Source organism: Salmo salar, chromosome ssa21, assembly GCF_905237065.1.
Source record: "Salmo salar chromosome ssa21, Ssal_v3.1, whole genome shotgun sequence".
In the NCBI taxonomy this organism is placed as follows: Eukaryota; Metazoa; Chordata; class Actinopteri; order Salmoniformes; family Salmonidae; genus Salmo; species Salmo salar.
Genome location: NC_059462.1, coordinates 46,017,123 through 46,030,962, shown reverse-complemented (window position 1 = coordinate 46,030,962; position 13,840 = coordinate 46,017,123). Strand labels below are relative to the sequence as shown.

At 42.2% G+C, this 13,840-nt stretch overlaps 1 protein-coding gene across 2 annotated transcripts in view; it reads left to right on the top strand.

The window, feature by feature from the left end:
• The first annotated feature begins 304 nt into the window (after positions 1–304).
• The window catches only part of LOC106582411 (methyl-CpG-binding domain protein 5), a 51,480-nt gene continuing 37,944 nt past the window's right edge, over positions 305–13,840 (top strand). For both annotated transcript variants that reach the window (XR_006761225.1, XM_014165504.2), the window contains exons 1-2: positions 305–670; positions 11,901–12,588. Coding sequence is in view for 1 of the 2 variants with exons in the window: in XM_014165504.2 (XP_014020979.2) it covers positions 12,479–12,588 (110 nt within the window). In the remaining variant the exon portion in view is untranslated. The remainder of the gene's footprint in view (positions 671–11,900; positions 12,589–13,840) is intronic.

Below are 13,840 nucleotides of genomic sequence, written 5' to 3'. Positions count from 1 at the left end.
AAATGTATACACATTATTTACTATGAAAGTTGTGTGGGAAATCCTTCAAATGAAATACATTCAATGGATGCATTATGAACTGTCCAGCAGTAGTGTACTATAAACACATAAAATAATCACAATATATTAAATAATCAGAATATGCCTGCATTATGGTATGCACCCACCACAATAATTTTGAAGATACTAGAATGTTTCAACATGTCTCCCTTTCTAAACCTTGCGTTCTTTTTACATTCTGTTGCATGCTGGGACAGATTTTCCAGGCTCCAGCTGTGGCGCATGCGCAATCCATCGCTCCCATCTTTCTATTCCCAACAAGCTCGAGAGAAATCTAGCAGTGGCACTTGTACGTGGGAGCGCTTTAATGTAGATTTTCAAAGGAATAGCAAACGTGAACCTCTGCTTCTTTTTTATTTTTACATTTCTCTACATGTAATCCTGAAAAGCAAAATGTTAACTGTTGAAATGGAGGGCATGGTATTTTGGATATGCTAAACCTTATTTCTGACTCTCAAGCCTCTCAGCAACAGACCTCTGCCTGGTGTCTGTCTCAATTTTGGCCCTGGCTCGACTGACATTTCTGCAAAGAAGGGCTTCGGTTCATGTTGTTATTGAACTAAATTCTCCGTGTCGTGTTTTTTGTCTTCTGATATGGGAAGCTATACAGGTAAGAGTGCTATATTAGTTTACACATTTTAAGAAAACATTTATAGGCAACTCTAGCTGGCTAGCTAAATAGCTAGCTAGCGACTAGTAACACCAAAATCTATGTAAAATAAAATAATATTATTTTATCATACAGGACTACTGTTGTAGCTATCTTCTCCATCCGTGTCGCTTGGCTGTGAAATTGCTCTTGCTGTGTTTGTTATGGCATCGTCAATAGCAGCAGGCTCGTACGCGTAACTAGCCACCAGTAGGAAGCTGAAGTAAGGCTAGGTAGCCAGCTAGATAGCATGCTATTAGCATGCAATTATCACCTGCAATTTACATGCTTTATAGTTAGCAAGAAAGTTAGTTACCCTAACAGTTAGTTATCTACGCAGATTATTTTGCCAGTCAAATCAGCACCCGACAACGCGCATGGTTTTCAAAATAGTGCGCGTGCTGCCTACCTCACGCACACACGACATAATGTCATCAATATGTAACGTTAACTACTTATGCCGTGTTGTCTGTGGTTTCAGAGGAGTGTGGCTATGGCACAGTAATAATGTACCTGGCCTAATTGGTTCCCTCCTATATAGTGGATAGTGATGGCAATCCGTAACAGTATTTTTTTGTAATTTTTTGTTGTTGTACTGTAATGCTTAATAACAGAATGTTGGTTTTGCAGATGTTCGTATGGGTTTAGATGCTTGTTCAGCATCTGGTCTGTTTGCAATGTTAATCAGACCCTCTGCATAGGCCACCAGCAAACATCCCATAGGACAGAGAATGAAATCTTAGTAGATATTAATTTGTGAGAGAGAATAGAGTATTGCTCCACTGTCAAAACCTTATTTTTATGATAAAGGTAAGGACAAAAAATGACCATGTTGCATCAAGAGATCCATTATTTGTTTCCCAACATCTTGGGTATTTTTGTGGTTTTCCTTTTCATTTCAGTTGAAAGTAATGTTATACATTAGTGTCTGGTCTGTTGCTACCCCATTCATGAAAGCTAACTGCTTTAGTGCCTATTGACAATAGTATCTTCTGACCAGGGGAGTTTTGTTAAGAGCGCGACACTTGCACCCGTTTTTGGAAACATAAGGAACATATCTTTGATATCAGCCAAAAACAATAATAAAAAAACAGAAGGTTAAATGACTACACCTTTCATAGGGTTAGTGTCCCCACAAGGGAAGCCATAGGCGGGCCACCTGTGGTAATTGGCTATATAGCCTGCTCTGAACACCTGTGTGTAACATGCTGACCAAACCGGTAACGCGCATGCGTCTGTGTGCGCCATCATGCCTGTGTTGATTTTGTCTATCCCTACCAAAAGCTTTCATGACATCCAGGTTAAAATATCAAAACCGACTGGATTAGCTGGATCTTTATAGAATTTTGACCCCATGTTGAGTCATACAAAATCGTTTGCGCTCCACTCTGACAATTAATCCACAGATAAAAAGGGGGAATTCTAGTTCGTTTTTTCTCCTTGTTCATTCTTCCTCTGTGGATTTTCTATGGCAGTTGGCAACCAACTTTAAGGTGCATTACCACCAACAAATGGACTGGAGTGTGGCCCTGCTTCATCCTTCTTTCACTCACATGGTTATATGCACATAGCCTAGTGGATAGAGCATTGGGCCAGTAACCGAAAGGCTGCTAGATCAAATCCCCGAGCTCACAAGGTAAAAATCTGTCGTTCTGCCCCTGAACAAGGCATTTAACTTACTGTTCCTAGGCCATTATTGTAAATAAGAATCTGTGATTAACTGACTTGCCTAGTTAAATAAAAAAAACTATGAGGAGATGGGAGAGGCGGGACTTGCAGTGCATCAAGTGTAACAGTATAGCTTCTGTCCCTCTCCTCGCCCCGAACCAGGCACCCTCTGCACACATCAACAACTGACACCCACGAAGCATCGTTACCCATCGCGCTACAAGAGCCGCGACCCTTGCAGAGCAAGGGGAACAACTACTTCAAGGTCTTAGAGCGAGTGACGTCACCGATTGAAACGCTATTAGCGCGCACCCCGCTAACTAGCTATCCATTTCACATCGGTTACACTAGCATCTAAAATGCTTGATGGTTATGCAGAAGCTCGTAGCCGAGCAGTTCGGATGAAATTATTGAAAAATATGTTTATTTTGCAAAGCTCGTGCATGCAACGCGGGTGGTGTGGTCAGCATGTAAAAGTAACTGGGGAGGAAGTGTAGTTCCTTAACTGAAGGCACACACACAGCTTGTGGATCTGTGCAAAACTGCTGCAGTGAGTGCATCTTTTTTTTATTTGAAAGATTCTTTCTAGCTGATATGAAAGACAAGGGGCATATCAGTGTATTTTTTCGAAAACCTGTATGACAGCGATGATTATTGACGTTTCTGAACGTTAAAATAAATGTCTGGGGTGTTGTACAAAACAAGATCATCAGCGATTGGATCGTCTCTAACCAATCAGAGTATCAAAGCCAATGATTCATTTAGTAAACGCAACTTTGGCCCAACCCTTTTGGCTCTGGTCCAACCCATCGGTTTCTGGGACCAATCAGAACCCTTAGAATGCGTTTGCGTTCTAGTAGCCTATGATGAGTCGCAAGAAAAATATACCGAAGTGGGATCTCATCTTTCTATGCCTACTGCGTTAGGTTAGCGTTCTAGCTAGTTACTCAGATCCAGACTCATTGCGGAGGAGAAACGAATGTCCGTGGGCATGGCGTTTGGTCGGAGCAAGGAGTTTTGGTAGCTAGGCTAGCTGGTCTGGCCATTCTTTATAAACTACTGCGTGTTAATGGAATACTGAAATAAGATAAATAATGAATGTACAGGGTCTGTCTAACTACTAGAAGTCCACTATATGGGTGTCGGTTTGAGCTGTCATAGCACAATAAACTCAGCAAAAAAAGAAACGTCCCTTTTTCAGGACCCTGTCTTTCAAAGATCATTTGCAAAAATCCAAATAACTTCACAGATCTTCATTGTAAAGGGTTTAAACACTGTTTACCATGCTTGTTCAATGAACCATAAACAATTAATGAACATGCACCTGTGGAACGGTCGTTAAGACACTAACAGCTTACAGACGGTAGGCAATTAAGGTCACGGTTATGACAACTTGGGTCACTAAAGAGGCCTTTCTACTGACTCTCTGAAAAATGCCCAGGGTCCCTGCTCATCTGCATGAATGTGCCTTAGGCATGCTGCAAGGAGGCATGAGGACTGCAGATGTGGCCAGGGCAATAAATTGCAATGTTCGTACTGTGAGACGCCTAAGACAGCGCTACAGGGAGACAGGACGGACAGGTGATCGTCCTCGCAGTGGCAGACCACGTGTAACAACACCTGCACAGGATCGGTACATCCGAACATCACACCTGCGGGACAGGTACAGGATGGCAAAAACAACTGCCCGAGTTACACCAGGAACGCACAGTCCCTCCATCAGTGCTCAGACTGTCCGCAATAGGCTGAGAGAGGCTGGACTGAGGGCTTGTAGGCCTGTTGTAAGGCAGGTCCTCACCAGACATCACTGGCAACAACCCACCGTCGCTGAACCAGACAGGACTGGCAAAAAGTGCTCTTCACTGACGAGTCGTGGTTTTGTCTCACCAGGAGTGATGGTCGGATTCGCGTTTATCGTCGAAGGAATGAGCTTTACACCGAGGCCTGTACTCTGGAGAAGGATCAATTTGGAGGTGAAGGGTCCGTCATGGTCTGGCGCAGTGTGTCACAGCATCATCGGACTGAGCTTGTCATTGCGGGCAGTCTCAACGCTGTGCGTTACAGGGAAGACATCCTCCTCCCTCATGTGGTACCCTTCCTGCAGGCTCATCCTGACATGACAATGCAGCCATACTGCTTGTTCTGTGCGTGATTTCCTGCAAGACAGGAATATCAGTGTTCTGCCATGGCCAGCGAAGAGCCCGAATCTCAATCCCATTGAGCACGTCTAGGAGCTGTTGGATCGGAGGGTGAGGGCTAGGGCCATTCCCCCCAGAAATGTCCGGGAACTTGCAGGTGCCTTGGTGGAATAGTGGGGTAGCATCTCGCAGCAAAAACGGGGAAATCTGGTGCAGTCCATGAGGAGGAGATGCACTGCGGTACTTAATGCAGCTGGTGGCCACACCAGAAACGGACTTACTTTTGATTTTGACCCCCCCCTTTGTTCAGGGACACATTATTCCAATTATTTTAGTCACATGTCTGTGGAACTTGTTTAGTTTGTCTCAGTTGTTGAATCTTATTTTCATACAAATATATTTACACATGTTAAGTTTGCTGAAAATAAATGCAGTTAACAGTGAGAACATTTTCTTTGTTTGCTGAGTTTACATCTCGCCGGACCACTTATTACTTCCCGTGTTTCATAAATCCCATATTTATGGATGTGGGGTCCTTTCCAATTATAGAACAGCACAGGAAAATCTATTCAATTTATGGGAGAATCCTTCATGGCTGAGACGCAAGGAGGGAGAGGTGCTCACTCCATGTTCTTCTATACTCCGAATTGATATTTACATAATAATGAGTTGTCCTCGATCACACCCACAAATTGGGGCATAACATTTTCCCATTCACCCTCATTGTAAAAGAGACAACTTCGTCCAATTATATATAGTTTTTATACAGAAATAGCAAAACATGCCAAAAAGCGGCTGTGTTGTCCCACGTAGGGAATTATAAAATGGGTGGTTCGAGCACTGAATGTTGATTGGCTGACAGCCGTGGTATATACCACAGGTATGACAAAACATATATTTTTACTGCTCTAATTAAGTTTGTAACCAGTTTATAATAGCAATAAGGCATCTCAGGGGTTTGTGGTATATGGCCATTATACCACGGCTAAGGGCTGTATCCAGGCACGACACACCCCTTTGTGCCTTATTGCTTCAATAGAGCCTGCGAGATGAGCCCTGTGGCTTCAGGCTATTTGGTGTGGAAAATGTTGGGACCCGGTGTCAAAATAGGCTACACAGGTAAGACATTTAACTTTAGTATAGTCCGTTTGTAACTCCACTCACAACTTGTAGCTTTATATTCCGTTTGTTAATTTTGTTGGTCTTTGCTAGATGTTACGGGTGGTAGCTAGCACTCACTCATGTGGCTTCTAGCACAGTCTTTAAAAGGGGCATGAGGGAAGCCCTACGATATTACGTTTTTTTTAAAGTAGTGTGAATGCTCGGGAGCAGGCAATGTTGAAAAGTAATCATTAGACATGTTTTACTTTTCTTAGTGGTTAGAGCATTGGGCCAGTAACCGAAAGGTTGCTAGATTGAATCCCCGACCTGACAAGATAAAAATCTCTCGTTCTGCCCCTGAACAAGGCAGTTAACCCGCTGTTCCTAGGCTGTCATTGTAAATAAGAATTTGTTCTTAACTGGCTTGCCTAGTTAAACTATTTATTTATATAGAGAGATAGATCTAGATCTATCTATCTTTATTGAATGTCGTTTTGTAATTGACTGAAACAAGCAGACAACAAGAAAATTGCGTTTTGAAAAAGGTCATGTTTTTGCTGTGAGCTGGTGGGGTAACCTAGGTAACCACAAGTTGTTTTCCAAACGGGCACGGCCGCAACGTTCTATCTAATACCGACTGGAACTATACACTGAGTGTACAAAACATTAGGAACATCTTCCAAATATTGAGCTGCATCTCTTTTGCCCTCAGAACAGCCTCAATTCATTGGGGTATGGACTCTACAAGGTGTCAATTGTTCCACAGAGATGCTGGCCCATGTTGACTCTAAATCTTCCCACAGTTGTGTGAAGTTGGCTGGATGTCCACCCTCTCAATGGCACACATACACAATCCATGTCTGATTTGTCTCAAGGCTTAAAAATCCTTCTTTAACCTGTTTCTTCCACTTCATTTACACTGATTTGAAGTGGATTTAACAAGTGACATCAATAAGGGATCATAGCTTTCACCTGAATTCACTTGCTTAGTCTGTCATGGAAAGAGGTGTTCCTAATGTTTTGTACACTCAGTGTAGATAACATGGATACTGATGAAACGGGGGCTCTGCTGTCTTGATGGAGGGCTGTCTCATATGAATGTAATTAAAAGGTTTGGCTCTTTAGCTCACTTGGCTTTCTCTGGGCAGACTGCTATCATTGTGCGCTTCAACCATCCTATCAGAACGGAGATGGCACCTAGGACTGACCGGTGACACTTTGCTTCTTGATTGTCCAATTTCTTGACTGCTGACATACAAAACATTTCAGGACTGTGTCAACATTGGAGTTTCCCTTTTTAAGATGTGAATGTCTATTTTAGACTCTCAGACATTTGTAATGAAGGATGTAACCTCCGTGAGTTGTTTTTACTTTCTAAATTAATAATGGAAATTACTATATTTTCTAAATTGTTTTTGTGTTCAGCCAAGCCTTTGAAATGGCAATCCATGTATTGACCTAAGACTCAGACTTTTGCTAATATGTTCAGTCTCCCCAAAAAGCTTGTCCATTTCATGTAACATCCATAACGCTTTTTATTTGTTTATTTAACTCTGCTTTTTTTGTGTCTTCCCCCAAGAGTACTGTAGAATAAACACAGATCCTAAGTTTCATTTATTTTTTTTGGTCCATTCTGTGAGATGCACAATATACGGCCCAGCGCTATTGGGTAGCATCAGAACTCTGCTCCAGTGTTTAGTTTACAATGATAAGCTGAAATGACAACTGCTTATAAAAACATACGGTTGAATTCCAGTGCTGGCTCACGCCGGATAAATTCATGCAACAGCCTGATGCATTACTGGACATTTTTAGTTTGTGTGTGATAGGTATGAGCTGGGAAGGCCTTCAAGACCACCGACAAAGAAGTTATACTAGCCTACACTGTTTACCTCAAGGGAGAAAGACGTTTTAGAACTGTGGCAGCAGAATTCAAAACATTGCGATATACAGCATATCGTGAATGTGACCATATCGCACAGCCCTAACCTGAGCTGAGTCGTAAGTGAGACTAGGCATCTACCACCTCACTACCACTATTAGATAGCCAATGAATATACAGTGCATTCGGGAAAGTATTCAGACCCCTTGACTTTTTCCACATTTTTACGTTACAGCCTTATTCAAAAATTGATTGAGGGGGGGGGAACGATTTAATCTACACACAATACCCCATAATGACAAAGCAAAAACAGGTCTTTGCAAATTTTTGCACATTTATAAGAAGTTAAAAAACCGTATCACATTTTCCATAAGTATTCAGACCTTTTACTCAGTATTTTGTTGAAGCACCTTTGGCAGCGATTTAAGGCCTTGAGTCTTCTTGGGTATGACGCTACAAGCTTGGCACACCTGTATTTGGGGGGTTCCTCCCATTCCTCTCTGCAGATCCTCTCAAGCTCTGTCAGGTTGGATGGGGAGTGTTGCTGCAAAGCTATTTTCAGGTCTCTCCAGAGATGTTCGATCAGGCTCAAGTCCGGGCTCTGGCTGGTCCACTCAAGGACATTCAAAGACTTGTCCCGAAGCCACTCCTGCGTTGTCTTGGCTGTGTGCTTAGGGTTGTTGTCCTGTTGGAAGGTGACCCTTTGCCCCAGTCTGAGGTCCAGAGCGCTCTTCATCAAGGAGCTCTCTGTACTTTTCTCTGTTCACCTTTCCCTCGATCCTGACTAGACCCTCAGTCCCTGCCGCTGAAAATCATTCACACAGCATGATGCTGCCACCACCATGCTTCACTGTAGGGATGGTGTCAGGTTTCCTCTAGATGTGACGTTTGGCATTTAGGCCAAAGAGTTCAATCTTGGTTTCATCAGACCAGAGAATCTAGTTTCACATGGTCTGACAGTCTAGGTGCCTTTTTAAACTCAAGTGGCCTGTCATGTGCCTTTTACAGAGGAGTGGCTTCTGTCTGGCCACTCTACCGTAAAGGCCTGATTGGTGGAGTGCTGCAGAGATTATTGTCATTCTGGAAGGTTCTCGCAGCTCCACAGAGGAACTCTGGAGCTCTGTCAGAGTGCCCATCTGGTTCTTGGTCACCTTCCTAACCGAGGCCTTTCGCCCCCGATTGCTCTGTTTGGCCGGTCGGCCAGCTCTAGGAAGAGTCTTGGTGGTTCCAAACTTCTTCCATTTAAGAATGATTGAAGAATGATGTTCTTGGGGACCCTTCAATACTGCACTTCTGTGCCTCGACACAATCCTGTCTCGGAGCTCTACGGACAATTCCTTTGACCTCATGGCTTGGTTTTTGCTCTGACGTGCACTGTCAACTGTGGGACCTTTTTATAGACGGGTGTGTGCCTTTCCAAATCATGTCCAATCAATTGAATTTACCACAGCTGGACTCCCAAGTAGTAGAAACATTTCAACGACGATCAATGGAAACAGGATGCACTTGAGCACAATTTTGAGTCTTAATACAAATGGTCTGAATACTTATGTAGATGAGGTATTTCAGGTTTTAATTTTTAATACATTTCTAAAAGCCTGTTTTCAATTTGTCATTAGGCTACTGATATTCCCTGGGGTTGTTCGGCATGCACAATTACTTTTATATAAATGACTATCAACACAGTTACTTGCTTAGTTCAAGACTAAAGGAGAGGACCCATCAGTTATCACAAAATATGAGGTATTTTTGGAAGGTAGAAAGAAAGTAAATTGAGCAAAACATTTGAGTGAAATCAGTGATTTTGTAACGTTTGAATCAATGTTCTGACCGATGCAAGCTACATTTGGATCGGTTTGGGTTCCTCGAACCTATGCACTTGCATCTTAAGCATTTTAATCGTTACATCGCTAGTTTACTGCATTTTACTATACCGGTATTGATACACACACCGGTGTGGATTTTTACTTTACATTCTAACGTCATTTTGTTTGATTTGTTTAATTAAATGATTCCGTAGTTACTCAAATTCTTGCAATAATTCATTTTTATCGCCAGTACGAAACTGCTAACAGCTGAGAACTGCTAGCTAAACGCTAGCACAACTAGTCAACAACTTCGGAGTAGAGACCACCAGAAATTGTCCGACTGCCCTTTTTTATTAAGATCTGCAAATTAACCCGAAAGTACATGGTCAAAGATGATGATGATGATGATGATAATATTCTGATATTCTTTTATTTTATTTTATAGAGGCGTACTAAGACAAAATGCACTTGACAGTGTTTAAATAATAACAAATTTGTGCAGGAAATTAAGAAATTGAAGAAAACTATGGAAGTGAAGGCTGGAATTGAACAAATAACTATAGAAATGGCAACCATTGATCGAGTACCAGAGTTTGAGGCTACAAAATAGGATTTCGTTGTTCTACAAATAAGACTACTTCACTTTCAGTAATGTCTTACTATTTTTGGTTGTAGTTTGTTTGAACAGTATAAAGCAATCAGAATGGAGAAAGCCCATTTTTAAAACCACTTAGAATGAATTTGATGGCATCCTAGGGTCATGCGCTACTCATAAAGCAAGTTATTATTCAGAAACGTCAAATAGCTTCATACCGTCAATGACAAAAATACAGTGATATGATATTTTGGCCATATTGCCCAGCACTAAGGCCCAGTGTGCCTGCTTTCCGTTTTATTATCCAGGGAATATTTGTTTATTGTACTGTATGGGTACTTAGGCTGCATTTACATGTCGTTCTAATACATTGGGTCAATCGTTTTCTTTTCTTTGCTCATCTGGCGTGGAGTTGGATTGTTTGTTCACAATATCAGAAGTAGAGATGCTGTGTCCCTGGAACTCTACACTGCCAAAATATTTGAAGCTGTTGAATCTAACACTGAAGCCCCCCCCCCCCCCCTTGCAACAGCTACCTTGCATCCAAGAGAGCCTGGCCTATTTTTCAACCCGCTCTGTTCCCCTCCAAGCTATGGAGCAGTGGCGGAACACTGGAGAGCCATGTAGTGTTTTATGGCTGATTTATCATGTGGGAGGGACTAGTAGGCCTATCATGCTCTACAAATGTGCCTGGCTTTTAGGCACACATACTGTGAAGGTAAAACACGATAAAGCCTCAAATTAAACACCTTCGATTTTTGTTTTGTTCTACAGTCCATATTTGTGATTATTTTGACATTGTGCAGGCTTTCAGTCAACTATGAAAATAAAGGATGGCACAATGATGGTAGGCTAACAATCAGATTTGAATATTGGCCTTTGCTGTTCCGTTTGTCCTCTTTCAGACATATCCCAAGGGTGTCTGTGGCAGTGGCACTACCACTGCTCTCAATCATGGAGCAATTCTGTGTGTGTGTGTGTGTGTGTGTGTGTGTGTGTGTGTGTGTGTGTGCTCTGATTTAATACCAAGCCATTTTGTATTGGTATCTAGGCAAAGGAAGGCACCCTTGCTTTAATTACCAGCGTTTTCTGTGCATGCTCGGCTGTGTGGATGAGTCATCCGTCACAGAAAATGCACAGCGAGCGTGATTCACACTCTGTAATGCAATATCAAAGTGCTGCTGTTTTTATTTCACCCCAGAGTTACAGATAAGTTGTCGGTCTGACAGGCCTGGCGGTGAAGACGAACACCTCGCAGCCCAGGAGACACACAGGGCTATCGAGTGTTTCAGCCCCTGGGAGGCCCACTGTCACCTTTACACTCCCACTATTTCAGCAAGAGAATTCACTAGAGATGGAGACAGATTTGACCATTCAGATGACAGAATGCAAGACTCTGGTTAAAATTAAACAACAAAAATGAAAAAACAGCTTATAAAGTCTAATATATTTGTCCTCCAAATCCACCCACCTAGAAATGGCTGTGGATACACAGGGGGAATATTCCCATCCTATTGCCACTACTGATCTCTTAAGGTATTGGCCAGAGAAGGGCTTGATTAAAAAGGGGGATGGGAGGCAGGTAGGCTGGCCCATTGTCGTGGCGACTCAGTATCATTAAGCCTTAGCAGTATTCAGAGTCACGTCAGTGCCTGGAACAATGGCATCCAATCCATCATGATTTTGTGACCATTCACTCTGCATATAGCCAAATACAGCTAACTATCGCTAGTGACTTCTACAACTAGTCCAAATTACATTGAAGAGCGATTTCTTTCTTAGAGGAAAAACAATATTTTTAAACGTGCACAATGGATTTAACATTATTTTGGGCTATGTAAAAGCTCTGCAAACCTGTCTTGTGTGGGAAATATTTAGATATACTCTGAGCTCCTACTCATTGAGAGTATTTAGACTATAAATATATTTAGACTATAAATATATTCTTAAAAGCTTTTTGTAGTAAATTTGACGGTGTTACTTTTTACTTGTTTTACAGGTTGGAATATATGGGACAGTGGCTGCTTTAATCCATGATCCTCTCTGGGAGGATGTAATGCTGACATAACCTGCAACATGAGGAGTTTTAAGGTACCAGCGGCAGTTAGTATCAGCCAGAGCTCACTTAATCACCATTGATAACCAGATCCATCCAATATCAGCTACTGTGAACTGAAAGTGAAACATTGGTCCGTGAGAGAGGTCGCCTGGGCAGCGCTGCTTCAAGTTCCCTCAGGTCACCCATCTCAATGTCGGCAGGTTCTCCCACCATTACCATGGCCTCTTCACAAAAACATTGATGAAAATGGTGATTTAAACATGACGACATTAAACAGGATGGGGACAAAGGGCCTCAAAGGTCTGGTTCCACAGTGAACCTGTCCCAGAAGAGGCAGGCAACGGTGGGATTGGCAGTTGGCAGTTCCAACCATCGAAGCTGTTGTAGCACATCATCTCTTGCTTGGTCAGTTCACTCCTGAGAGACCCCAGGATGACGCACACTAGTCTGAGCTCTCTGACAGACTTGTGATATCTCACATCGCAAGGGTGTAGTTGTGTGGACTTAAGGAGTGGACAATGAACAGAACAAAGAAGTATGAAGGTCTGTGTTCTGAGGGGAAGCCCCCGGCTGAAGTCCCTATAGGTTGGCAGCGGAGGATCACCCACAGCGGGGTTGTCTACATAAGGTAAGACCTACTCTACCTGTATTTAAACTAGCCTGGGGCCCATCTGCCCAGTCAGAATTTAGGCTAATGACTTCTTTCCTTCTACAGGAAGATTTTCATGTAATTGTCTGTAACCATTTGAAATATGTTTGTTGAACAGGTTCCTTCATACAGGATATTTAAAAAAAAAACATATATTTGCATATTAGGCCCACTATACCCTTTCGATTGTCCTTTTACTTCATATTCTCAGAGATGCTTGTCATTAGGGATGTAATGATTCACTGATGCGCATCGGTCCCCGATTTGACATGTTTAAGTGTTTTTGTCTCCCGAGTGACGCAGCGGTCTAAGGCACTGCATATCCGTGCTAGAGGCGTCACTACAGACCCTGGTTCGATTCCAGGCTGTATCACAACCGGCCGTGATTGGGAGTCCCATAGGGCAGCGCAGAATTGGCCCAGCGTCGTTAGGGTTTGGCCGGGTTAGGCCGTCACTGTAAATAAGAATTTGTTCTTAACTGACTTGCCTAGTTAAATAAAAAAATACATATAATTAAAAACATGTTGTTCAAATCTGTTACTAAAACCTGTTACACATTTTTTTTTTTATAAAATAGTGTCCAACCTAACCTCTGGGGAAAAAATAAAAAATTAAGTTATGATCAGTCTGCGGAACCCAAACCGATCCAAATGTAGCATCTGTCAGAAAATCCATTCAAACGTTACAAATCTCTGATTTAATCAAATGTTCTGCTCATATTTGTACTTTCTTTCTACCTTCCAAAAAGACCTCATATTTTGTAACAACTGATGGGTCCTCTCCTTCAGTGTCGAACTAAGCATGTAATAAGCATTGTAATAAGTTTTACCGGAATAAAAGTAAGTTACCGGCGACAACTCTCATCTTGCTGTAGGCTACCTGCTGAATGGGACCTACAATACCATTTATTTTGATTGTTCAGGTTCACCATCAGCAATAGTTTTGGTGGTTTTGCTTTAGTAAATCAGTCTTTATGGTCATTTTTAGATATACAGGAGAAAGGTGATCATTTTACACGAGGACAGCAATCACTTTTGTTAGGTGTGCTGCATGGCCGAAGTGAGAGGAGAAGATCACTAAACTTTAAAACGGTCAAAACCATATGATTTTGAGATGGGATGAAATCCAAAGTTGTCTTATATATTCATTGTGTATGTTAAGCTGGCACTTAACAAACTAGTTTACACACACACACACACACACACACAGCAAGCTGGTACTTAACAAACTG